General features: G+C 47.8%; 2 protein-coding genes across 5 annotated transcripts in view; both read left to right on the forward strand.

The window, feature by feature from the left end:
* Positions 1-1,108: 1,108 nt before the first annotated feature.
* On the forward strand, positions 1,109-18,238 carry LOC111838049 (arf-GAP with Rho-GAP domain, ANK repeat and PH domain-containing protein 1). The gene is made up of 23 exons (XM_023800616.2): positions 1,109-1,214; positions 1,306-1,376; positions 1,717-2,173; positions 2,517-2,633; positions 3,390-3,521; positions 4,079-4,139; positions 4,443-4,563; positions 4,652-4,809; positions 7,849-7,955; positions 8,506-8,705; positions 8,814-8,899; positions 9,838-10,020; positions 11,328-11,502; positions 11,709-11,771; positions 12,420-12,543; positions 12,660-12,759; positions 13,182-13,374; positions 13,763-13,808; positions 14,314-14,492; positions 15,317-15,526; positions 15,926-16,031; positions 16,770-16,917; positions 17,293-18,238. Exons 1-23 carry the CDS (start codon positions 1,126-1,128, stop codon positions 17,344-17,346), a joined length of 3,180 nt encoding a protein of 1,059 aa, XP_023656384.2. The 5' UTR covers positions 1,109-1,125; the 3' UTR covers positions 17,347-18,238.
* Positions 18,239-18,840: 602 nt separating this feature from the next.
* The window catches only part of LOC111837980 (disks large homolog 3-like), an 88,485-nt gene continuing 80,152 nt past the window's right edge, over positions 18,841-27,173 (forward strand). For 2 of the 4 annotated variants that reach the window (XM_023800478.2, XM_023800486.2), the window contains exons 1-2: positions 18,841-19,056; positions 19,826-19,957. In XM_023800478.2, the coding sequence (XP_023656246.1) occupies positions 19,041-19,056; positions 19,826-19,957 (148 nt within the window). In that variant the 5' untranslated portion in view covers positions 18,841-19,040. The remainder of the gene's footprint in view (positions 19,057-19,825; positions 19,958-27,173) is intronic. The other 2 variants (XM_023800489.2, XM_023800487.2) reach the window with 2 other exon arrangements.

Below are 27,173 nucleotides of genomic sequence, written 5' to 3' on the forward strand. Positions count from 1 at the left end.
TGCTCTTGCTTTACAAATCTTTAAGATTTTAATCCTCAGCACACGTTTGGCTAGTAATTTCATACTTTACAAAATGTTTCTATCTTTCAGTTTACATTCATTCCAAGTTAATTACATGATGTTATTTTATTTATTGATACAGTGAGGATAAAGACATTTGGTACTTTTTACTTTAAGACCAAACAACGGGTAGCGAAGTACAAAGTACAGGTAGCAAAATGTTCACAACCCAGTGCCCAGTCTTGGTGTAAGTGGCCTGGATCTGGGTATGGATGGACATATCCATTCATCTCCTACTTCACCGCTGGTATGAGATTAATCATTTTAAAAGTATATCAGGAATATGAATCTATTTCCATATGACGACATAAATTCCGTGACTTCCCCAATGAGCGCACGGCTTGTCACATGCATGAGCCAGAAGGGCCGGTTCCCCATCGTTTGCCTTCTCGCTCCTGCCTTGACCGAGAGGGTGTGCATTTCAGTGAGAAGCCACCCGGCGGGTTTAACCGGTGTGGCGGCGGCGAAGCGCGCAGTTTCGCCTGGATCTGCGCTTCAGCCCACTTTCGGCGGCGCTGCGGGGAAAGGAGAGGGGGCTTTGGATATTCACTAAAGTCATACTATTTACTACCGTGTTTAGATCGGTTTTATATTAGCGCTGCGGACATTTACCTTGCCACGTAAGTAACGCGGAGTAAGCAGTTAGGTTACCATGCCGCATGGTATTTAATCTTTATTTACTATCTGTTGGCTATTAAGCTAAGGGTGAATGATTAGCACATATTTGTGTCGGTTTGTTTGTTTTATACCTCTCGCCGGGTTCATACTTATAGCCATTGTGTTTACGGATACTCGTATGAGATTTGGAAACGCCGTAGGCTTTACTATTGCGGCCGATTCCGCATTCTAGGGAAAAGGGGAAAAGTTTATAATTGGCACGAATACGTGCGATAGGAACTAATGTATTTCACCTTATTTACAAGCCGTTTCCGTGATCTTGTGGCCTTTTGAACATCGCAAAAAGCTGTTTCCCCCTTTTTGTTGAACAGTCCCACCTGCTTATTGAGTCAGTGACATTATCAGTCACTGTGGCCGGTTTCTTTCGCAGTTGTGATTTTTCCCAGCATGTCGGACACAATCAGCACCCAGGCCCCGCCTGTGCCCAAGCCGCGCATCCGGCACAAGCTGCTTCTAAACCAGCCGCCTCCGGACAGGTGAGTCGCGCTCATTTCTAATACTGTATATACAGTAAAGCTTACTTTCTTGCAGTCTTGCTACTTGCTTAATACCTTTTTTCCTATTTAGCGTTTCCGCAAATAATGTGCCAGATGAGAATCAGTCTGACCGGCAAGGAAGCCCGGACTGCGGCGCTGCAGGTGGGCAGGGCGGGTGTTTGTGAGCATGTTAAGCGACACGCTACTGATATATGGGCTTTGAGAGACAGGTCAGAGGTTCGCATCCCTGAAAGGTCATTCTGGGTTTAACACATAAGCAAAATATTTTTAGTATTCTGAATGCTTTACTGGGAAACCTTGAAGATGAATGTCATTCACATTGTGGCCATGAATTGAAATTTCATCAGCAATATCATTACGGCTGGTGTTAAACACCTCATATGTTGAGGTGCTAATAGTGAGCCCTGTGGTGTCCCAGTGCAGCGAGCCCTGTAAGTGCTTTGATTATTGAGTGCTCTCCATCATCTTGATGCACCCACAGGTCCACCTGCTTCAGTTGGAGAAGATCTTAAATCAGCTGTGATCCCAGGTGGTTCCGGTAGCAACTGTCCTACTGATGAAACCAAAGACAGGACTGGCTTAATTAACGGTACAGATGACCAGGCGACCTGTGCTGCTTCAAGCCAGCCGACGCTGGAGGAGAGCTGTGATCAAAGCTCCTCGAGTTCACGGCAGGATGCCGACTTGGCTGTATGGGACCTTCCAGAAAACTCTGCTGCGGGAACCAAAGCCCAGGCAGACTTTGCTGAGCCCAGCCATGGCTGCCTGGACCCCTGCTCTGCTACTCCTCCGCTGAGTCCTACTGAAAAATTGGACTCCATCCTCAAAAGCTTGGCTGACTGGGCTACAGAACCTGCGGACGACTCATCGGCAGAAGACGAATCGCAGGATCCGCCTCCTGTCCCAAAGCTTCAAGACGAATCTTCTACTACTAACAAGTGAGTGTTAGTGTCCAGGTCCTCCTGAGGATGAGACGCATGGCACACAAGTGTGACACAGAACTCATCCTGTAGCATTTCTCAAATAACAGCTATCCAGTATTGCACAATTCGCAAATTCATATTTTGTAATCAGTATTTCATGCAAGTTATTTTTTTTTTAATCCTAGCCTTTGTAGCACATGAACAGGTTGTGTAATTCATGGGGTGTTACTATACATACATTATGGTAATTTTTTAACTACTTTTTTCGGGAAGATGGGGAAGGGGGGGGGTCGGTTCACAGGAAAGAGATGATGTTGCTGTTTAAATCCAGCTTTGAACTGCTGTCTGTCTGCCTTAGCTCTGTGCCCCAAGTGCCTGGTGAGATGGTCCACACTGTGAGTGAAGAGCTTCCCCCCCAACCACGCAAGGAGTTTTTGGTTCTGCAGACCAAGCCTGCGAAGCAGCGGCTGCCCCGGTACGTGCAGAAAGCCGCTGTCGGCGCACCGAGGCGCAGGAACGTTTCGCTATAGGCAGGAGATAAAAGGCAGGGTAGACAGACCAGCATTAGGAGGGCAAACTGACCATCCTTCTTTCAAGCAGTCTAGTAATTGTTTTGGCATAGACTAAAAAAGCCAAGACGATGTATCGTTCACAAGGACGGTCACTGGGCAGTGTGGCAGTTAATCTGTGCAGTGGGCTACTTATTTATGTGTTTATTAAAACACTGGTGATGCTTCATACAAGAATGAGTGAGGGGATGCTCTGTGTATTCTGACAAGATGGTGTGTGGCTCAGTGGGCTAAGGCTCTGTGCCTGTAATTATAAGCTCGTTAGCTCGAGCCCAGCCCACATCTGAGGGTCCTTCAGCAAGGTCCTTAATTCAATTCAATTTTATTTATATAGCGCTTTTAACAACAGTCATTGTCACAAAGCACTTTACATTTAACTGGCCAGAACCCCACCAAGCAAGCCTGAGGCGACAGTGGCAAGGGGAAAAACTCCCTCTAGCAGGAAGAAACCTTGAGAGGAACCTAGACCCTGATGGGGACCCCATCCCCCTCCTTAACCCCCTGCTCCCTGGGTGCTGCTATGGGTGGCTGCCCTTTGTGGCCAGCTTGCTTTCACTAACAGAGAGCAAGTGGGTGGGGGTGTAAAGAAAATGTTATAATAATAATAATTATTATTGTTGCTGTTATTAATAATGTGTGTGTGTGTGTTTCCAATCCCATAGTGTTGCCACCATTCGAGTAAGCAGGAAGAAGCAAAGTGCCGTCTCCAGTGGGGGTCCCCATTCTGGCGAGGGGTCTTCCGGGGAGAATGTGGTGTCACGCTCTAGCTGGCTGGATGTGTGGCAAGGTCGCAGGTATAGCGCCCCCTACAGTGTGGAGTTATTGCGCTGAGTTATTACCACAGCGCATACGGCACTGAGTGAATGTCTTAGAACAGGGGTGGGCAATCTAATCCGCAAAGGGCCGCTGTGTGTGTAGGTTTTCGACGCAGCTCCCTAATTAGATTACTAATTAGAGGACTGATTGGCTGAAGAGTCCTCACACCTGGGTTTGAACAGCTGACCTACAGGTTATCCCAAAAACCTGCGTACACACCGGCCCTTTTGCGGATAAGATTGCCCACCCCTGTCTTAGACCATCAGAGAAGGTGTTCAAATCTATTTATCTGGGTAGTAAGTGCATATTTGCTAAAAAAAAAAAAAAGCAAACAAAGTTTAACATTAGAACACATGCAAACTAAGAGTAACACAATAAAAAACAAGTGGCATATCGGATGGTCATTAAAACATAATTTTCTATGCCTAACACCTTTTCACAACATACTAAACAGTGTGTTACTTCTCTGTGACACGAAGTAACATCTTAAATTTCGTACTTTTACTTACCTCCTTTCTTGTCTGCCCGTCTGCAGGCACCACGTACTGTGGGCGACGCTGGACGGACAGATTATGTGTCTCTGGAAGAAGCGTACTGTAAGTCTTCTGAATGATTCATCTTCACGTTTTCATTTGTGTAATTCTGGGACCATCCTGCTCTTTGTCAAACCTCGTCTTTGCTCCCCTTTGCTTACCTCCTGAAGGGAGTACCCCCCCCCCCCCAAAAAAAAACTAATGTCGTATTGTCAGTATTTAAATGCCTTTCCTGTTCACATTTATCTTGGTTTTTATCAGTATTTTCTTGCACTTTTACTGATCTCGTGTCGCCCTCGGGGCACACAGCCAAAGGTGACCGTAAAGAAGCTTTGAGGTGACTTTGCCTTGACCTGTGCTCCTCAGGACAAGTTCACCGAGGTGGTGTTCCACGTCTCCAGCATCACCAACGTCCGGGTGCAGGAGCAGGGCCGTTTCTGCATCTACTTCCAGAAGAAGCATATTGAGTTCATGGCGCACAGTCGAGGTGGGATGCGCCGGACGCCTCTCCTCACGGCTTCTCTTTGTCTCGTTCTAAGTCACTAAAATGCACCCCCCCCCCCCCACACACACAGTGGTGCAGGACGGCTGGGTGAGCTCCCTCCTCGCTGCTCGGGGACAGGACTTCCCCGCACCACCCGAGCAGCAAGGCCCGCTCAGCATGAAGGAGCCGCGCGGCAAGGTGTACGCTGCCCTCTGCGGACACAACCTGTGGATCTACCACAGCAAAGAGGTGCGGCACAGCTAGCATAGACGCTACGATGGATTTAAGGTAGTCTGGGTTAAACGTAAGTGAATGAAGATAAAGCCCATTTAACCTGGGCTACCTTAAATCCGACAGTTAGCTAACAGATCTCTTTCTGTGATACAGTCCCTGGCTCCTGACTGCAGTTCAAAAAGCAGGGTAGCATTTGCTTATTTACCTCTATTTAGAGGTTAAGGTTAGGGTTAGGTCTGAGTCCAGGCCTTACCCCTGCCTCATGCTCAGGCTCTGCCACAGCTCTGTATTGGCTATGTGGACGGAAAATGGATGGAATTTAGGATTCACTTCACCATAATGGGAACCTGACTGTGCTTGATGCTCCTCTCTAGCTGTGAAATTCCAGTTTGTGAATTAGGGTGTAAAGTGTGCTGTCGTCTTGGTTAAACCACGAAGAAGTGTCAAAAGTAGGTCTGTCAGGGGTAGGCAGTATGCCCGCAGGGTGTTACTCCCGTGTGCTGTGTCAGGGGTAGGCAGTATGTCCGCTGGGTGTTACTCCCGTGTGCTGTGTCAGGTGTAGGCAGTATGTCCGCAGGGTGTTACTCCCGTGTGCTGTGTCAGGGGTAGGCAGTATGTCCGCAGGGTGTTACTCCCGTGTGCTGTGTCAGGGGTAGGCAGTATGTCCGCAGGGTGTTACTCCCGTGTGCTGTGTCAGGGGTAGGCAGTATGCCCGCTGGGTGTTACTCCCGTGTGCTGTGTCAGGGGTAGGCAGTATGTCCGCAGGGTGTTACTCCCGTGTGCTGTGTCAGGGGTAGGCAGTATGTCCGCAGGGTGTTACTCCCGTGTGCTGTGTCAGGGGTAGGCAGTATGTCCGCAGGGTGTTACTCCCGTGTGCTGTGTCAGGGGTAGGCAGTATGTCCGCAGGGTGTTACTCCCGTGTGCTGTGTCAGGGGTAGGCAGTATGCCCGCTGGGTGTTACTCCCGTGTGCTGTGTCAGGGGTAGGCATTATGTCCGCAGGGTGTTACTCCCGTGTGCTGTGTCAGGGGTAGGCAGTATGTCCGCTGGGTGTTACTCCCGTGTGCTGTGTCAGGGGTAGGCAGTATGCCCGCTGGGTGTTACTCCCGTGTGCTGTGTCAGGGGTAGGCAGTATGTCCGCAGGGTGTTACTCCCGTGTGCTGTGTCAGGGGTAGGCAGTATGTCCGCAGGGTGTTACTCCCGTGTGCTGTGTCAGGGGTAGGCAGTATGCCCGCTGGGTGTTACTCCCGTGTGCTGTGTCAGGGGTAGGCAGTATGCCTGCTGGGTGTTACTCCCGTGTGCTGTGTCAGGGGTAGGCAGTATGTCCGCACGGTGTTACTCCCGTGTGCTGTGCCTGGGGTAGGCAGTATGTCCGCACGGTGTTACTCCCGTGTGCTGTGTCAGGGGTAGGCAGTATGTCCGCACGGTGTTACTCCCGTGTGCTGTGTCAGGGGTAGGCAGTATGTCCGCTGGGTGTTACTCCCGTGTGCTGTGTCAGGGGTAGGCAGTATGTCCGCAGGGTGTTACTCCCGTGTGCTGTGTCAGGGGTAGGCAGTATGCCCGCTGGGTGTTACTCCCGTGTGCTGTGTCAGGGGTAGGCAGTATGTCCGCTGGGTGTTACTCCCGTGTGCTGTGTCAGGGGTAGGCAGTATGTCCGCAGGGTGTTACTCCCGTGTGCTGTGTCAGGGGTAGGCAGTATGTCCGCTGGGTGTTACTCCCGTGTGCTGTGTCAGGGGTAGGCAGTATGTCCGCAGGGTGTTACTCCCGTGTGCTGTGTCAGGGGTAGGCAGTATGTCCGCTGGGTGTTACTCCCGTGTGCTGTGTCAGGGGTAGGCAGTATGTCCGCAGGGTGTTACTCCCGTGTGCTGTGTCAGGGGTAGGCAGTATGTCCGGAGGGTGTTACTCCCGTGTGCTGTGTCAGGGGTAGGCAGTATGTCCGCAGGGTGTTACTCCCGTGTGCTGTGTCAGGGGTAGGCAGTATGCCCGCTGGGTGTTACTCCCGTGTGCTGTGTCAGGGGTAGGCAGTATGTCCGCTGGGTGTTTCTCCCGTGTGCTGTGTCAGGGGTAGGCAGTATGTCCGCAGGGTGTTACTCCCGTGTGCTGTGTCAGGGGTAGGCAGTATGTCCGCTGGGTGTTACTCCCGTGTGCTGTGTCAGGGGTAGGCAGTATGTCCGCTGGGTGTTACTCCCGTGTGCTGTGTCAGGGGTAGGCAGTATGCCCGCTGGGTGTTACTCCCGTGTGCTGTGTCAGGGGTAGGCAGTATGTCCGCTGGGTGTTACTCCCGTGTGCTGTGTCAGGGGTAGGCAGTATGTCCGCAGGGTGTTACTCCCGTGTGCTGTGTCAGGGGTAGGCAGTATGTCCGCAGGGTGTTACTCCCGTGTGCTGTGTCAGGGGTAGGCAGTATGTCCGCTGGGTGTTACTCCCGTGTGCTGTGTCAGGGGTAGGCAGTATGTCCGCTGGGTGTTACTCCCGTGTGCTGTGTCAGGGGTAGGCAGTATGTCCGCTGGGTGTTACTCCCGTGTGCTGTGTCAGGGGTAGGCAGTATGTCCGCTGGGTGTTACTCCCGTGTGCTGTGTCAGGGGTAGGCAGTATGCCCGCTGGGTGTTACTCCCGTGTGCTGTGTCAGGGGTAGGCAGTATGTCCGCAGGGTGTTACTCCCGTGTGCTGTGTCAGGGGTAGGCAGTATGTCCGGAGGGTGTTACTCCCGTGTGCTGTGTCAGGGGTAGGCAGTATGTCCGCAGGGTGTTACTCCCGTGTGCTGTGTCAGGGGTAGGCAGTATGCCCGCTGGGTGTTACTCCCGTGTGCTGTGTCAGGGGTAGGCAGTATGTCCGCTGGGTGTTACTCCCGTGTGCTGTGTCAGGGGTAGGCAGTATGTCCGCTGGGTGTTACTCCCGTGTGCTGTGTCAGGGGTAGGCAGTATGCCCGCTGGGTGTTACTCCCGTGTGCTGTGTCAGGGGTAGGCAGTATGTCCGCAGGGTGTTACTCCCGTGTGCTGTGTCAGGGGTAGGCAGTATGTCCGCTGGGTGTTACTCCCGTGTGTCTTTCTCACCTGCAGGATTTTGGCTCCGGCGTGGGGATGACCTGCGTGTCCATGAACGTGGCATCGGTGAAGCCGACCGGTCGTCACAGCTTCTGCCTCATAACACCATACAGGACGTTCAAGTGAGATTCCATCAGCCGCTTCCCTCTTTAAGCTGTAGTGGGTCTGTCCGCCCAGTAGATCCGCATTCAGGCAGATCCATGGGTCTCTATCTCGGCTGCGTGAATAGGGAGTTACAGTGCTTTGCAGAACTTCATAGCCATCAAAGGAAATGTTTAAAGCTATTTATCGAGGTAGGAAGTGCATGTTTACTTAGAAAAAATGCAGTTCATTATTAGAATATATGAAATCAATAGTGACACAATAATGATTTCTTGTGTTTTCAAAAAAGTTACTGATATCTTGCTGGATATCTAGATGAACTCCGCTTCAGTTCCCAAACCTCTCCTTAGGGGCACCTCAGCCATTCCATGTATTTGTTACATTTCACCACCAACTCGCTTAACTTAATTTACTTGATGTGGTATTTATTAGTTAGACTTTTACACAGCACTGTAACGTTTCCAGTTTTGAAGTATTTAAAGCGATACAGATGTCAGTATATATGGAGAACGGCTTGACACACAGTGGGGCTTTCTGGGAAATGTAGTCAGGCCTGTATCTGCCTCCCAGCTTCTCTGCAGATTCCTCCAAGGACCTGAATGTGTGGCTGGACTCCCTGATGCAGGGCATCCGCAGTGCCCTGTCCTGCAGTGAGGTGGCGCGTCGCCTCTGGGTCAACCCTGCCAACAAAGTCTGCGCTGACTGTGGAGCGGCCAGCCCCGAATGGGCGTCCGTCAACCTGCTGGTGGTCATCTGTGATGCATGCGCTGGTCAGCCCCCCCCCCCCACAAGCCCAGGGAGAAGCAGCCTGCATGCTGTTCGGTCTTTGCCTCCTAAAGCCTTTAAATGCTCTTCTGATGCATGCTTGTGGTTTGCAGGTCAGCACCGGTCTCTGGGGATTAACGTGTCCAAAGTGCGCAGCCTGAAGATGGACAGTAAAGTGTGGACGAATCCTCTGATTCAGGTGGGGGAGCCCATGCACCATCCACATAAGCCCCCACGTGCTGTGGAATCCCTCCCCTCGTTACTGGCTGTTTGGATCTCATACTGTGGTCCTGGGGGTTTGGGGTTCACGTTTTGGTGCAATTCCAGTGCAGCAGGGAAATCAAAATTTGTTTTCAAGTCATTATTAAAATTACAAACAAAACACAATTTGGAACTGCTGTAAACAAAAGGCAGTGCTGTGTGTCTGTTGACGTGTCTGAATAACGAAATCTGAGACACCCTTATTTGCACATTGCAAAGGTAATGAACTAAATCTTGTGTTTTCTGCTATTGATGATCTGTCGTGATGATCGTAGCCGTATAGTCGTAGTGTGTTTTTATTTATTTATTTATTTATTTTTTATTATTATTTTTTTTTTAACCCGAACCCTGATTCTGCTCTGCTCTGGTCGTAGACACTCGCTTCATGACTTCCCAGATGAGTTCGCATGTTGGATGTGTTTCCAGCAACATATCCAAGCTCAGCATTAACAGAGTCGACAGACTGCCTTGGTTTTACCAGCTACTCTCTCTCCAGTGTTGGTGTAGTTTACTGGGAAACCAAAAGGTTCCCAAACCACCGATTACGACTGGCTGTAACCACCATTGGCCTTAACGAATTCACAGCCGCAATTACCATGATGTTTTACGCGTAGAGCCTCTACTTCTGAATTTAGGTTCCGTCCGTATGAATAAATGTATGGATTCATTTTGAACCGAAAATGATGTAACCGAACGGTACATGATGAATTTGAGTCCCGTTACAACCCTAGTAAGTACAGCTGGTGTAATAATACAGCGCCCTTGACTTGACTTGACCTACCTTTTGATTTGGCGTCTTTCTGAGTTGCCGTCGTCCCTGCTTTTCAGTCACGTTCCTCTTTATTGTTTTAAATCTTTTCATCTCGCCGCTTTCAGCTGTTTATGCAGTACGGGAACAAGGCTGCCAATGACGTTTGGGGCTACAGCGTGCCGGCCGCAGAGCAGATACAGCCGGACTCCTCCCCAAACCAGCGCGCCGCCTTCACCAAAGCCAAGTACTGCAGGGGGCGCTATAAGCGGCCCCACCCTCTGGCCTCCAGCTTGAAGCTGCTGAACCAGGTGCCTGTGTCGTCTAATCGTGTAATCTGTCTGTCTGTCTGTCTGTGTCTGTCTGTCTGTCTCTGTCTGTCTCTGTCTGTCTGTCTGTCTGTGTGTCTGTCTCTGTCTGTCTGTCTGTCTGTGTGTCTGTGTCTGTGTCTGTGTCTGTCTGTCTGTCTCTGTCTGTGTCTGTCTGTCTGTGTCTGTCTCTGTCTGTCTGTCTGTCTCTGTCTGTCTGTCTGTCTCTGTCTGTCTGTCTGTCTGTGTCTGTCTGTCTGTCTGTGTCTGTCTGTCTGTCTGTCTGTCGCTTAGGGGTCACTGTAAGCGGTGGCCCTGGAGCTGGGGGCTAAGGGCCTTGCTCAAGGGCCCACAGACATTTTCCGATCAGACACTGAGCCACTCGCCACCGCCTGCAAATGCTGGTCGTCAGGGAGTTTGATTTGCAAAAAGACTTATTTGGTCAAAACTGATAATAATACAGGTTTATCACAGTTTGCCAGTGATATGTATGTTATAAACTATACATCCTGGCACAAAGTTCACCACTCTGTTCCCTGTATGCGCTGTGTGGCACTTTGCCTGTTCCTTTTTACGTTTGTCTTCTTAGGTTCCTGCTTTGTTAGAAGCTGTTGTGTAGCTCCTGCTCACACCTGGGAGCTCAGCCGAGCCGCACTAATGCCTAATGGACACCATGATAGCTGTTTGTTTGTGTTGTAGTTTGCCTCAGTTGTACGTCGCTTTGGACAGAAGCGTTTGCTAAATAAATCATGCGTAAAATGAATAAAGAATAAAGCGGGTATAAAGACGAATAAACGGTTCTCCGAGGAAGAAAATGCCACAGGAGTCCGGGAAGTGTCAGCGTAGTGAAAGTATAGTGCGGTATGAGGTTCGAAGCAGAATGTTAATAGGCGACAGTGGGTTTTATACACTGACGCGTTAACAGGTCACTTCACTTTCAAAACGTCTTTGTCACTCTCCTTGGCTCTCTGAGATCGGAACACAGTCAGTCTGTTAAATTTATCTGGGTTTTTAAAAATGTAAGTTATAAAAGAAGATTCTTTATGCCAATGCCATTAGTATACCCTAAAAAGCAGCCGTGTGGTACGGCCAGAATGAGGTTTATACTCTACTCATATTGTTCAGTTCATGAGATAGGAGCTGAAAGGTTGAGATTTCCAACATGTTTCAAAAATATTAACTGACTCATTTGCTTATTCATCACTTCTGCAAACAGCCTTGTGACTGAGTGCCGCCGCATTTCCGGCGAAACGGCTCGTGCTCGGGAAAGCCGCGGCGGATGGTAACCGGCGTGCCCCTCCCTGTTGCAGAGGCTGTGCGAGGTGGTGCGCGGCCCAGACGTGCCAGAGACCTTATCGCTGCTGGCGTCCGGAGCTCGCGTCCAGTGCCAGTCGTGCGACCCCAAATTCCCCTCCCCCATCTCGCTGGCTGAGAACGCGGGACAGGCTTTGCAGACAGAGCTTCTGCGGCACAATGAGTTCACAGGTACTGCTGCCTATATCTCTGTTACAGTGTTGCAATATTTAAACAAGCCTACCCAGGGGAAAAATAAGCCCTCAGCCATTTATTTATTTAACTCTGCGTTACTTTATACCTGTTGGCAATACTTAATATTTTTTCAATTATTATTGTTCAGGACATCAGTAATGCTGATACTCATTTGTGTTTCGTCACTTTCCTTGTTCCTGCAGAGATTCCAACCTTTTCTAAGAAGTTATGCAAACAATCCCGCTCGATGGATTTAGCCTCTTCAGGTAATATCTAAGGGACTTTGCGTCCAGTACTAGGGCATGGTTGTGGTGAGGTTTTTTAAAATGTTACAGTTGCATTTTCACTTGCTTGTTCACACCTGCATATATTTCAGTGTAGTTTTCAGTGCAGGTAACTCTACAAAACCTTGTGCTGGTGATGGGAGGGATTAAGCTTTAAATTCTCTGGGGGGGTGGGGGTGAGGCTATGCGCTCACAGTGACGGCTTGGTGTGAACCATTGAGGAATCAGTGAGGCCGGCTGCAGGTTGCCAGTGCATGATGGTCCCACCCACCGAAATCCCCTTATGAGAAACCCTTCTGTTCACGGGGCTGACTGTAAAGTAATGGCATCAGCCTTAATCGCTTAAAGCGCTGCTTCTCAAGCTTTTTAAAAAAAAAATAAAAAATCCAAGGAAAACGTCCCCGTCCCCCCGCACAGATTATGATGTTGTTTTCCTTGTATGTGTTCTGCAGTGATGACAGCGATATAAGCCACTGACTTAAAGGCTGTTATCAAAGACCTGAAACTGGATATTTTACGGTCCAATTTAAAAGTAATAAAACTGGACCACTTCTCAGACTTTAGGTTGTAAATCCAAGCTTCTGTGAATTTAGTTATCTTAGGGCAGACATCAGTCTGGTCTTTCTTCAGGAGAAGAGGAACTCCACGGGAAGCTGGAGGACGACCGCTTCCTGTTCTCCCAGGAGAACGACTCCGCCGCCTGCGATGTCATGGACCTGAAGGAGGTCGTCTCGGTCTTTGACTGCTCTTCTGGGTAAGAAGAGGTTAACTGCATCAATGGAACAGTCAGGCATAAATATCATTTTAACTGTGTCTACCTAAAAGTCAGCGTGACACCTAGTAACCGTATCACGATGTCGCCTTCCGTAGACCGACCAATGAGTTTGAGGTGCTGACGCTGACTGACAAGCTCCTGTGCAGTGCTGACACACGGCAGGATCTGCTGTCACACCTGACGCACATTCTGAAGGTACCGTAATTATAGAGTCAAACGGAGACATCCTGGACTGTGTGTATGTTTATGCTGTTCCATAACATGACAGGTTGAAATGTGTTTTGGGATGGTTTACGTCAGTGAGAGACCGGTGGGAAGGTCATGAAGGTCATAGAATATGTTAATGAAGATTGAAAAATGTGATGGGTGACATTTAACATGGGAACCCCGCAAAATGGTTGTGAGACTTTATTTTAGGGGTCATGTGCTGAAACCGAAGTTTGGGGACCCAGTGCTTTAGGGTATTACTGGGTATTTGGTTTTTTATTTATTTATTTTTTATATTTTGGACTATATGGTTTTGAGACCCAATGAAATGGTGTGAGATGAAGTGTGGAATTGGCTGGTAAAGATGGAGAATGTGGCACTGAGAGCTGTGCCTGTTCTCTGGCCTTAAGGTGATCCTGCCGGGGACCGTCTCCGACGAGGACCTACAGGGGGTGCAGGCCGTGTCCCGGGTCCTGGTGCGGGATGGAACCTCGCCTCAGCACTCAGAGGCCTGGGTGGCACTCAGGTATGACGAGCTACTCGTCTACCACAACAAGGACGGCGCAATGGACAGGCTGCAACTGACTGCAGACAGGCCCCACAGTGAGTGCCTCCGGTGGCGAAAGGCGGTAATGTTCCTGTGTGGAACCAGACACAAAACAGAGTATAAACAGAAACGGCAATAAGCTTCTGTTTGACTGTTCAGCTACAAAATCAGTCAAAGAGCAAATTAGCTAGTTTCTAGCGTTGTGTTCTGCCAGTCACAGAGTTAATAAGAATACCTTACTGTAGCTGTCTCATAAATCACAGCTAGATCATTTTGTTGAAGGTCATACGTGGGATAAATTCTGCTGAATGTTTTTAATTTGACCACTGAATACCTAATATCTTACATCTAATGACTACAGCAAACAAGATTGATTAACGACGTCAATATGGTCAAGGGAATCAGAGGGGGAAAAATCTGATTGATTTTGCTTTCTGTCTGCAGAACTGAATGCATCCGAGAACACGATTGAAGTGGCCACCGCAAAAAGGTGAGGACAAGAAAACCCCGGAAGGGTGAAAACGTTTCTGCTGAATATGCTCGTCGTTACGTGTTTTGGGGCGACTGTTATAAAATGTGCTCTGTGGAAATCAGCTGAATTACATTCAGTAGTGAAATACAAAGTGATGCATCAAAATAATGTAACAATCTTACAGTAATGTACGTATCTACATTCTTTAGTGCACCTTTGTTTAAGGCAACACCCGGTTTAGATTAAGCGCAAATAAAACATTTGGCAAGTTTCTCTGCTGGCATCCGCCTCCCTGGCAAACTTCTCGCCCAATCTCACTTATGCTTTTTGGTCCTCCCGCCAGGGGAGGGCGCCAGCGATGAAGCTTCTTTCAGCAGCACTGGCGATTTTGCTATGTCAGTGCCCCGTCAGAAGATGGCGCCCTGTGTGCAGAGTCTTTATTTTGCTTGAAGCCCGTTTGTTGCTCGTGTCCCTCTGTCTGCAGTATGTGCCCTGTTGACTTTTCTGAGTGTCCCACCTGCAGGACCCTGACCCTCCAGTTTGAGATGGACTCCCCCTGCCAGTGCTGGGACGTGCTGCTGAAGGTGGCCCTGCTGGGCAAAGAGAAGACCCATCGCCGCTCGCTGTACCAGCTGCCCGCTTCTGCCGTGGGCTCCATGCCACCGGCCATGGAGAGGTGCATCTCGCACATCACAGTGCACGGTGAGGACGGCCGGCCCTCGGCTCTGCACGGCAGTCTAACCCCCGCGATGCACCGAGCTGATCTCTCTCCCACGGGTCACCATTTCAGTGTGAAAGCTGACAGCGCCAGGGGAAGCAGGAATATTGGGTCTGCCACTTATTTTAGGTTATTGGTCTGCAGAACTGCAGTCTAGCTCTCTCAAAATAAAAAATAAAAATGACATCTTGACAATGCAAATTTGGTATGAAAGCTTTGACAGAAATACATTTGTTAGTTTCAGAATGATTATACAGTTTATTTGTGCAAAAAATTTTTTTTATGGAATTGGTGTAAAATGGCGTTTAGATCTGCCCCTAGCTCTACTGCTTGCCCAATAGAAAGGGAATGGGTTGTATGCAGTGATCTCTGGTAACTCACCACGACCAGTTGGCAGAAAATGTTGTTTAAAGGCACGAGGTCATTTCCGGATCTTTCCAAGAATAGCTTGGTCCCACAACAGCATGAGCACAACTGAAAATGCAGATAATGGCAAAAGAGAGAACTAAATGTTGATGGAGGGACTTTTTTGTGGCTGACGTGTTCAGAGGAGGGAATTTACAGATGTTGGCTGGCTGGTGAGGTGCAGAAGGGGCAAGGAAACGCCCACAGAGACCAGTGACATCGGGGGTTTAATAAAGCATGGCTGACATCAAGATTATCAGTTTTAAATCAGCCATGTAAAGTTGTTAAAGACCTGATGATTGTATGGATAAGCACCGACTCGTATGCCAGACAAAATGCAGCTCAGATTACAGCTCAGGCCATGTGGAACTTCTCCATTTAAGCTCCATGGTTTGGCTTCCAGGCTTAAAGGTGGAGGGTATCTATCGGCGATGTGGCATGGTGACCAAGATCACCCAGCTGGTGGAGGCCCTCAGCCGGTCGCCCAAGGAAACCCGGCTGGACACGGACGAGCTGAGCGTGCTGGACGTGGCCGGGGCGCTTAAGCAGTTTGTCCGCCAGAAGGTGGTGCTCATCCCGGGCTCGAACATGGAGCACTGGGTGAAGGCTTCAGGTATCATACGGATTCGTGCCCCTTAGGCTTTCATCAGGAGCCGTCTGGCAAGGCGAACGCCAGCAGTGGCTACAGCTCTCGCCATTATCTGATGGGCTTCCCTGATCAAGTCTGAAGTAATTAAGACATCCATCCAACAATCAATCCATCCATCCATACATCCATCTAGCAATCAATCCCTCCATCCATCCACATCCATCCAGCAATCAATCCATTCATCCACCCACCCAGCAATCAATCCATCCAGCCATCCACATCCAGCCATCCATCCATCTGTCTTTTATATGGAGTCCATCCCAGAAACAAGTAGCTGGCTATGCTCTCCCTACCTGACACTATGCCTACCTGCAGCTTGAAAGAAGCCCACCTCCTTCCGTATTGTGTTATCTGTTCTCCCAGCTGTCGCAGAAGAGGCCCAGAGACTGCAAGTTTACCGCAAACTGCTGGACCAGCTGCCACCAGACAACAGAATAAGCCTCAGTGCCCTCTGCGGACACCTCTACATGTGATGTTTTTTTTTGTTTAATAATCTCTCATTTATCATTTGGGTAACACCTTACTTAAGGCCATGTTTTTAGTAGTTCATAAATATATTCATAAAAATGCTCTATGAAGCTCTCGACTATAATGCACTATGGATAACTTTAATGCATTATAATGGTCGGTATAAGCATTATGGATGATTTGTAATAAGCTTCATAAAGCAGTCATAATGCTTAGTAAACATGGCTATAATGTCATGCCTTTTTATAAATATTTATAGCCACGTTGATGCTTTATGAATGCATTATTATTTTTTATGAATGTGTTTAAAAATGACTAAAAACGTGGCCTTAAGTAATAGTGTTACAATTATTAGTATGTTGACCTGAATCCTGGGCAATGATTACATTTCCAGCTGTTTGTGCAACTGGATTTGTTAAGTTAGTTCAGGCCATTTATTGTGGTTATCACACTTGTAACAATGTAATCCAAATGTGACTATCTCTGGTGTCTGTGTGTAGACATCAGTATGAAAAGTGAGATTGTAGTCAGTGGAGGTTTGGTTATAAAATGAGTAAATTTGAGGGGGGGAAACTGAATGCTCAGTTCACTTCCTGTTCATGCGGTACCAGGACAATTAATTATGCCTTTAGCACTGCATTGATGTTCCAGAAGGGCTTAAAGTGGACTTTAATTGCTGTTTCTCTTTGGCCTTCGCTCTAAGTCTGACGTGTACCCATGCCGGTATGTTAACCTGCAGAGTTCAGCTGTACAGTCAGGAGAACCGAATGACCGCCCACAACCTGGCGGTGGTATTCGTCCCCACGCTGTTCCAGGAGTTTTCCATGAGTGCAGACATGGTTCGCGTCACCCGTGAGCTCATCCTGCACTACACGCTCCTCTTCCAGGCAAGGCCAGCCTACGCTACCTTCCCGTGAACAACTACAGCCAGTAATACTGTGCTTTATGCGTTAGCTGTGACTGACAAAAGCTGACCCCTTTTTCTGTATAATGTTTGGAAACAAAGTAAACGAAATCTACATTGAACATCTGTTTCATAAATGAACCTCATTGCTGAGTGTTTTGTGAATGATTTGTAGGTTATCGGTATAAAGGCTTTGTGGGGTTTCAAATGTCTGATGCTGTGAAATATTACTACCCGAAAGTGAGGTCGCTGTTTTGTAGTATTCTGAAATGAAGAATGTATGTGAATTAAGGAGAAATTGTCCATATCTGGTACAGAGGCTCTGCAATAACATCCTTTTTTTTATCCCATCTTGTAGAGAGAAAACAATGACCCCACTAAGGAAGAAGACATAATAGTGACTGTTCTATAGAATAAACCATCAAGAGAAATGAGTCTCCCTTAAACTGCATTACATCTTAAGTGCAGGTTTCTCAAAGTGAAATTCCAAAATCTGACAAATGACCAGTGTAGTTAAAGTGGAAAAGTTCTTTTTCCTCTTGTGGTGATCTTCTGTATCTGGGTTTGCTTGGGCAGAGTGATTTTTGTACATTGTGATTTTGATTAAATGTCACTGCATTGTAGTCCAGATTGAGACTGAAAATGCTACTGTACTAATCTAGTTACCACTATGGCTTATTAAAAAAAAAAAAAAGAATATTGTACTTCATATTTTTTAAACAATTACATAGTGTATGTGTTTGCATGGATGTTGGTAATATACATCCAGTGGCCACTTTATTAGTGCTTATTAATGTGAACGACCTGTTCCTCCAAACGGGGGATAAGGTGATTGTGAATGGGATACATGATTGTTTGTGTCAATTGTGGTTCCACCATCTCAGAAACAGCCACTATGCTGGGATTTTTGAACAGTACATTGTCTAGAATTAGCAGAGCATGGTGTGATAAAATAAGAAAGATCTGGCATCTGTTCTGAGGATGAAAAAAACATTGGTAATGAGGAGAAAATACGCAATAGGAAATCTAAGTATGCAATGTGATGCACGAACCTTTGTAAGTTTCCTACACCTTGTTGAATCTATTCCTGAGAATACAGTTCCTTGGGGACCTGGTGCTCCTACCTGTTATTAGGCTGGTTTGCCTAATAAAATGGCCACTTTAAAACTGAGACTTTAATTTCATAATTTTATAAAATTGAAATTAATAACTTGCTTATGTAAAGTTTTGTATTTCTATATTCCACAGACTACACAAATATATGAATTAAAAAAATTAATCAAAGACAATTGAATCTTCATGAATATATCGGGTAAATGTCTTTATTCACTGCGTCATTTGTCTATCTTTATTTTAGCCGTGTGAATGATAAGGTTTGCATGGCCCAACCGCAAATGTACCATGAAGTACATTAATGGCCGCTGGGTGGCAGAGTTGGTCGGTTCATTCACCGACTGTAAGTTGTAATTCCCTATTTTTGAACTAAACTGAGAAGCAGCTTGAACTTCGGGCCAGGCTATTGCGGCCAAGTTAAATAAAGTATCAGATGCGTTTAGTAAATGAAAGTCGTACAGCTGAAGCAACACACATTTTTGGCTTCGGTGCCCGCGCGCGGCTTGAAGCGGTCACCGCCCCCTCCCCCAGATCGTCAGGGTCCGAGACGGGGGGGTGGGTGGTTGACAGTGACACGAGCCGCCGGGTTCCCCTCCCCGCTGAACCTGTCAGGCTCCGAGGCGGGGAGGTGACAGTGACGGGGAGCGGGCGGGTACCCCCACCTCCACACCGTTAGGGTCCGGGGCGGGGGGGCTGACAGTGACGTGGAGCCGCCGGGCCTCCCCCCTCATCCTGTCAGGGTCCGAGGCGGGCGGGCGTGTGTGGGGGGGGGGGCTGACAGTGACGCGCTGGGTGGCGCTTCCCAAACGCAGAGTGACCGGCTCTCAGCGCTGCGGGACGCGGCCATGCGGCGCCCACCACCGGTTATGCGCCCCTTTCTGTTTGTTAGGGGTTCGCTTTGATAGTCTCGTATGACGAAAACGGCTTAAGCGCCATATGTGCCTCCGTCGTCATCCTTTGGAGTTGACAAAAAACCGTTAAGTTTTATATAACATGGTGCACAAAACCGGTAAGTTAAACAACATTTTCCTCCTTGGTTATTACCAATATAATACTTTATCGTTCATTCGGAGTGATAAACTGTAACATAAAGCGCTATCGTATTAACGGATTGTGGCTGTATATTCCTCTGACTGGAGTATCTGTAACACTTGTTCGAAAAAATGTAAATGAGGGCGATGTACTTATAGTTTCTTTTTCACCGTGTGACGCGAGCCCTCCCTCCTTCCTCCCAAGTTACTCATTCTGCGGCGCGATACAGAACAAACTTCGGGACGGGGTAATGGCTGTTAGGGCAGCTGATGGAGGGGGGGAGTTTGCTTCGGCCCCCATCCCACACCTGCACGCACGGACAGCTCGCCCAACATCTGCGCGCCTCCCGAAGCGTCACCGCGACAAAGCGCGTCCCCCCCTCCCTCGGCGCACCAGCCCCAGGCAGACTTAACATGCGCAACAATACGGCGTTATTCTTGTATTCTAACAGGGATGCCCCCCAGGTATATGACGGCCCACTTTTTATTAGTACGCAAAAAAACAAAATAACTACTGAGAACCATGTGTTACGGAACTAAGGAGCCTATATGCAATACAATCACGTCGTTCTATTTATGGCGCAGTCGGAGATGCTCATAAAAGATGTGCGTAATCGTACGAAAGAATATTTTAAAGACCTGATCAGTGTTAAGAAGAAGTATAATGCATATTTACAACTTAATGTCTGGCGATGAGAATGTAATAAGGTTGTGGGGTAAATTTAGGGTATACTTTTCGTTTCACAGACACTAAAAGAGCAGTGGAGCTCTTGAAACAATACGAGGCCACCCTCACCGGCCCAGAGGAACAATCACTGCGGATTAATATGGGGAAAGTATCTGCCGTGTTCAACAGCCAACTTTTTCAGGCTCTTATGGGTAAGAATCGGTAATATTTAGCATTTGGCGTGACTGCTGCATGAACTATATGACCTTAGTCCAGCATTGCTGATACCTTCTCGAGGTACACACTGTACACGATATCATTCCCATGTTATGAAGTCACATTGATTTTGGATCCATCTCCCCATTCATTTTATAGCCGCTTATCCGGGTTAAGGGTCAGGGTTGCCAGGGCAACATAGGGCACAGGGCTGGGTTTGTCTAGGGATGTTTTATTCTGCCCCTTCCCTGCCAGTGTTAGATAATTACATTAATTACTAATCAGTTATTTTAATACATACGTTTGTTCAACAGATGTTTCCCTTCCATTTCATATTCTTGAATATTGTTAGCATGACAGTGTAAATCCCCCCCCCCCCTAGCTGTAAGGATAGTATTGACCATAACTGAGTACAGATATAGCTTTCAGAGGTATTATTTTTGCTGTAAGAGGAAAGAAAACAATAACTCAAGGTTAAGAAGGACCTGAATGGTTTTTTAAACTCCATGGTGTCTTCATAATTCTTCTAAAGTGTGTTTTTAAGTCAATGTGGCAGCATATTTCACAACTCAAGTGTAACAGGTATCAAGTGCCTTATAATTGGTTTTGTAGTCTTGTATACAGTAAAAATACCTTTTTGATGCACCAGTAAAACACAGCTCACAAAAACCCCATTTTGAGTTTTATGGCTTTAGTGTGCGTGAAAAAGAAACTTTTTTTTTTTTTTTTGAAAACCACGACTCTTTTGTTACAGGAGATATGAGAAACCCCCGCCCCCCCCCCCCCCCCTGTCAGACAGAGGGTCCCTTTCAGCCTCCAGAGAAATAAAAACAGATCTGTTTGACAGTGATTAAGGTCACTTTCCATGAGTTCCCACAAACGGTCCCTGGAGTGGTCACTGCAGTGGCCATCTCCTTGGCATCGAGAATGAAAAGGGAAAAGTAACAAGCACAGACATGCACGTCCCGTCTGTGAAATTCACCGCAACGGTGGCTACATGAAGGCCTGCTTACATGGACCTATTACACATAGCTAATGAGTGAAGTTTCAACAATGTCTTGTGTGTGTATGGTACAGCAGAGTCACGGCAGGCCTGCAATCGTTAGTGTTAGCCTCTTTTACTTAGGCAGTGAGTCAGCTGACAAAAATGTGTTTCAATACTTCTGACAGTAGCTGAATGATACATTTTATCTTATGTATATAAAACAATTCATACTATCTATGGGTCCCCTGCCTTGTGCCCATTGTCTCCTGGCTCAATATGACACTGCACTGGATAAGCAGTTATGAAAGATGGATGGATATAAAACATTATAATATATTTATTATAATAAGCATGGCTTTGAAAAGAAAGACACTTTTATCCTTGGGTTTGTCACTGAAAATTAATGTGTCAGGTCAGATTCTTAGTGTGAAGACTGCATAGTTTTTGTACTTGGAACAATTTTTCAAAAACAGTTTTGGATCTTAGTTTGAAAGTTCTATAAATTATACCAACAAAATTACATGTTTTTAAAACCAGTGTTTTCTTGCCTTGCTTCTGGGACTCCATTTAAGAACACAGGCTTTGAGAGTGAGATTTTGATTTGCCCTGTTTTTGTCAGTCAGCGGCGGAGACGCTCAGATGTCACTGCCGTACATCCTGTTGTAGGTGCATATCGACGTAGACTGTCACGCAGTCCCCCCCCCCATTCTGGGCCTGAATTCTTAGCCTGAGCTTCTAGTGATAGTCCCTTCAGAAAGGCATTTTAGCTGTTGTGATTCGCCCACACCAAGTCTTCGAATTTTAGTGAGTCAGTTAGAAAAGGTGAAGTGGTCATAGCAAAAGTGAAACAGATGTTTTCTGTTCATGTCGCAAGTTTACACTCATCTACTTTGTGTTGTTGCGAAATGGGAAACCCCTGTGTCCGCAGTTAAACCTCCTAAAAACCTATCTATCTATCTGAGAGTGCTCTCTGCCTCCGGGTCTGGTTGCTGTGTGCTCAGGGTCTGTGAGCTGTGGTGTGGCTGTCCAGTGGTTGAGTTGAATGCCACACGTTCCACAGTCAGCGACGGAGGGGGGGAGGGATGGAGTTGGGGGGATGACCCAGAAAGCAGGGAAATCACACAGTTCAATGCTCATTGTAATGAAAAGCATTAAAGAGCTCCAAGGCCCATAACCACTGCACACTGGTCACGTCCAACTTTCCGCCTTCTCTTCTTTGCACCTCTCTGTCCATGAACCGGCAGTTCAGAAGGCACTTTAGAACATGCCAGACACTTACAAACAAAGGAGTGAAAAAAGTGACAGATCAGTAAAATCCTTATTCTTTTCTCTAATAGATGCATTTCATTTTTCAAATATATGAGGAGCAGAAGGCTGATAATTCAGGCGCCGCATGTCTGAGCGACTGGGGAGCAGAAAGGTCATCATTAGCACCGCAGTGTCTCCTTTGTGCACTGCCTGTGCAAGGGGCCTGTGTGGGAGAGTCCCGAGTGCGCATACCACTGGCAGTGTGGGTCGGGGCCGTTACCGTGGCGGTTTTGCAGAGGCGGGGGCGGCGAAGGGTGGGGTGGGAGTAGAGGATTAGGAAAGTTCTGTCGCTGAAGAAAAAAAGCACAACTTTGTTTCCACTGGAGACTTGGAGCTGCACTTTTCCCAGTGTTGTTCAGAACGGGGCTTAAACAGGCCGGTATTTTTCCAAGCTGGTTGGGCAGGACTGACACCGGCAGGCTTGGAAGGGGTTGGCAACAGGAGTGATCAGGGCGGCGTGTGCAGGGGGCACAGAGACCCTGACGACGCCGTGGTGAGAGATCTGACCACAGGCTATGGGAAGAGAACGACCACAGAGCTGTACAATCAGCAGAGTGAGAGCTCAGTAGAGATAAGGAGGCGTCGGTAAATAATGTCTAAAGCGATACAGGAACGGCTACGTCCCTGTCACTGGTCACCTGCCACATTATTTCGTTGGTGTTGAACAAAGCCTGCTGTAGCAAACAGGAGAATCGTGTGTGTAACCTGAACAGGGTGTGTGAACACGGGCCTTTGCTATCTGTGAATCTGCTAGACCGGGAACAAAGAGAGGGAGGGTATGGATGGTGGTGCTTTCACTTGTGTTTTATTGTTCAATAAACCATATCTATTTGTAAATGCGGTTTATTTACCTTGCTGCTGGAAACAGTCTGACAGTCATGGGTCTTCAGCTACACCCACACACGTATATTTGTGTGGCACCACCTACAGTACATGCATGTCCCATTCTTCTTCTTCTTCTTCTTCTTCTTCTTCTTCTTATCATTATTATTATTCATGCATGCACCTCCCAGCTTTTCAGGGACACGGTTGTGGGAGGCTTTCAGTCTGTCCCAGGTAGCCTGAGGCAGGATCCACGCTGGACAGGATGCCAGTTGATCTCAGTTGAACTCACTGGTACGTTCACTATCACACGTTGCTATGTGGCTGTGCTGCGTGACGTTGAACTACACAACGTAACCAGAGTGCCCAAACGAAACCGTCACAAAGCAGGGAGAACACGCTAATGCAGACTCAGGGTAGGGACAGAATTCCCACCCTTGGACTTATAAGACACCAGTGCTATTCAGTGATCCACCCTTCGGTTAACAGTCCTTATTATCAGTATCACCGTCGTTCTCTTCCCACTGCCTTTTTTGTCAGTGTGGATCATGGTGGCAGCATGGCAGTCTAGTCTAACCCGAAGTCTTTTTTCAAGGTCACAGCCTCTAGCTTGTTCTAGGGGTGTAAGATAGCCCCTCCAGCATGTTCTGGCTTTTCCCTGGGGCCTCTGGCCAATGAAGCATGCCTGGAACATTTCCTTTGGAGGCCATCCAGGTGGCATCCTTATAAGACGCACAGAATACCTCAGCTGACTCCTTTTGACCTGATGGGACTGCAGCTTCGCACCCTGTCACGGGCCGGGAGTCCAGCAAACCTTGCAGAGAAACTCCATTTTGGCTGCTTGTACTCACGACCTTGTTTGGCCATTACCCTCAGGTCATGAAACACAGGTGAGGCTAGCCTCTTCTTACCACTAATCTCCTGTTTCTCCACCATGGACATTCTCATAACCCGCAAAACCAAACCAATCTACCCGTCTATCTCAGAATCCTTCTTATCATTGCTGATGAGAATGATCCAGGGATACTTCAACTCCTTCACTAAGCGTCGACTCTCCCCCCTCACCTGAATGGATCGATTCGTTATTTTCTGTGAGAGTGCCATGGCTACAGATTTGCCGCATGGTCCATATTCTGACAGCTGTTGCTTCACACTCAGTATCAAATCGCTCAAGTACGTGCTGGAGGTCTTAATCAGTAGAGGGCAAAAGCATGACATTATCTTCAAATAGCAAGGATGTCACTCATAGTCGCCCATACTGGACGCCCTTCCGGTCATGGCTACACCTTGATGTCCTGCCCATGCAAATCACAAACAGGAGTGGAGACAAGACATACTCTGCCCAGAGGCTAACACCCACTCTAAACAGCATTGATTTAGTGCCAAGAGTGCTGGCACAACTCATACTGCATTTATAACAGGGGGCAAATAGCACACAGTGCCAGCCTTGGTAACCCGTATCCCTGTAGCATCTCAAGTGCCAAGGTATATGATCTCATGCCTTCCACAAAGTGTTCAAAGTATATTCGGATGGTGTTATCATATTCCCACGAATCCTTACATAACTGTGCAGGGTATGAGAATTAGCCCTCTGTTCCACAGCCAGGCCAGTATCCTCACTGTTCCTCATCAATCCTAGGTTCAACTATGGGGCAGAATCACCCCTCTGGTACCCTGGCATAATCTTTCTCGAGTAGGCTGAGAAGTCTCATTCCCTTCTGTTTGGGACACACCCTCCGGTCCCCCGTTTGTAAAAATAATAACCGATTTGCTGGTCCAGAGATACTATTTTTCATGCAACATTGAAGCACATCAACCATGTCTCCCCAACGGCATCTAGTTCATTTGGCATCTTTGAACTATTCCTGCAGCTTTTCTGTTATGGAGGCCTCTGACCACTGTAGCAACTTCTGCTGAATTGCTAGACTCTGATTCATCAGAAGTTTCCAAGATGGCGTCCTGGTGAGAGGTCATATCTGCTGAGTTAAGGAGTTTCTCAGATTCTTTCCACTGCTTGATACAGTACCATCTGCATGAACCAGGCATAAGCAATGTCCCATTTTTCACTCCTGTGGCCCCAGAACATCTTTGGTGCCACCTGATTCTGTTACTATCTATTGCCTCCTGCCTCTCATTTATTTTTTTTCGACAAATGCTTTCACTGCTGCCCTTCTGGCCTTCTTTTGCCTTTCACCTGTTTCAGGAGACCCCTGTGCAGGCATTGCCTTGAAGATTTGCTTCGTTAGATTGAAAACTTCCTTCACCACAAGTGTCCACCAGAGCCACAGCTGTTTGCTGTTGCTGCGATAACTGAGGCCTTGGACAGACTCAGTGTCCTCTACCTCACTCTGCACATGTGAGATGTTTTCCTGGAAGTGTGGGTTGAATTTTCCTCAGACAGAAGCTTCAGTCAGATGTTCTGAGCAAACCCGACTTCTCATTTGGGTCATTCTGGTTGAACTGGACATTTCCTATAAAGCAAATCCATCCATCTCATCAACAAGTGGTGATCAGTTGATGGCTCTGCCCCTCTCTTTACTCAAGTGTCTAAGACAGTGTTTCCCAATCCGGTCCATGGGGACCCATAGACAGTTCAATGTGGACGGTCTGGCAGGTGGGTTGAGGACCGGGTTGAGAAACACTGGTATAAAACACACAGCCTCAAACCAGATGACACGCTAAGTCAATCATTGTCCTTTGGTCTAAGGTGTTCTGGTGCTGTTTACAATTATGAACTGTTTTTTGAACATGGCTCTTGTCATTGACAATCCATGGCTTGCACTGATGTCCACTCCTCAGCAGTCTGGTTGATATCTGAGAGGGCTTTTTTTCCCAAACACGCTGCTCCAAGTGTCTCCATTATTCCTCATCTGAACACTGGAGTCTCGCAGCAGATGCATGGTTCCCATAGGTGGTTCCCTTTTGAGCACCTCACCAACTTCCTTGCTGGGTCCTCCAGAACACTTTTTAGTGAATACTCACAAACAGCAGCCAGAGTTCGGCTCTCTGTGACTCGCGTTTGCAGTCCTCTTGTCTACGGGGAAAATCTGCAGCTGCACAGCCCTCAGTCCTGGACTTGTGGATGTCCCCACTCCCACCTGCGATAATTCACCATGAGGAACATCCCCGATGCAGAGGTCTGCTTCCAGAGCGCATTCTGTGTGTGGGACAAGGCCAGCTCTGCAGCCAGTATCCTACTCCCGCACTGGGTCAGCTCCTTCCCTGCCAGAGAGGTAGTGTTCCACATTCCCAAAGACAGTGTCTGTTGCCAAGGTCTAATCCCTCTGAGTACTTCACTCTCATGCTTGCCAAATGGCACTGCACCGCACTCCCAGTTTCCATCTTGCGGGTGTGTAGTTCACAAGATGGGTCTACATACCCATACCCAGGTCTGACCAGACATTCACTGGTAACCCTGTTCTGGACCGGATAGAGTGCGTTCTTCTTGGTATTTTTTTTGCTCGTTCTATTTTTATTATTGTAAGGTGTTGCCTGTGCCCTGCAATGGGCTTGCACCCCATCCTGGGTTGTTTTCTGCCTTGTGCCTATGATTTCCGGGATAGTCTCTGGACCCCCGTGAACCTGCATAGGACCAGTGGGTATAGAAGATGGATGGATGGACGGACAGATGGATGGATGATTGTTGTATGTTTTACCTCAGCAGTTCTGGTTAACTTCACAACCCATAGCCTACATCATACTGTATGTAGCCGTCTTCCTGCCTCAAAACAACAGATGTGTCACTCTGAATCAGATCCTTGTTTGTCCGGTGAAAATCCTAAGTCTGCAGAAGTCAGGAGTATTTGCCGGAGGTCAGAGCGCTGCATAGATCCCGCGGGCTAGCTTCAGCCCTGCTCATTCAGCCGCGACCCCCACATGCATGTAATCACATCACTGATGGGTCTGCGTGCCAGCGAGCCGTCCTCTCGTTTGTGCAACCCAGTGATGCACAGAAGCAGAAGTGGGGGTGGGCGATATAGCAAAAATATCATATCATGATTCTTTTTCAGGAAGGATCATGATCCACGATATTATCACGGTTCTTTTTTGTGTCGGTCTTTAAGCCTGTTTTGCAAGTTACTCTACAGCAGGGGTGC

The sequence above is a fragment of the Paramormyrops kingsleyae genome, chromosome 18 (assembly GCF_048594095.1).
Source record: "Paramormyrops kingsleyae isolate MSU_618 chromosome 18, PKINGS_0.4, whole genome shotgun sequence".
In the NCBI taxonomy this organism is placed as follows: Eukaryota; Metazoa; Chordata; class Actinopteri; order Osteoglossiformes; family Mormyridae; genus Paramormyrops; species Paramormyrops kingsleyae.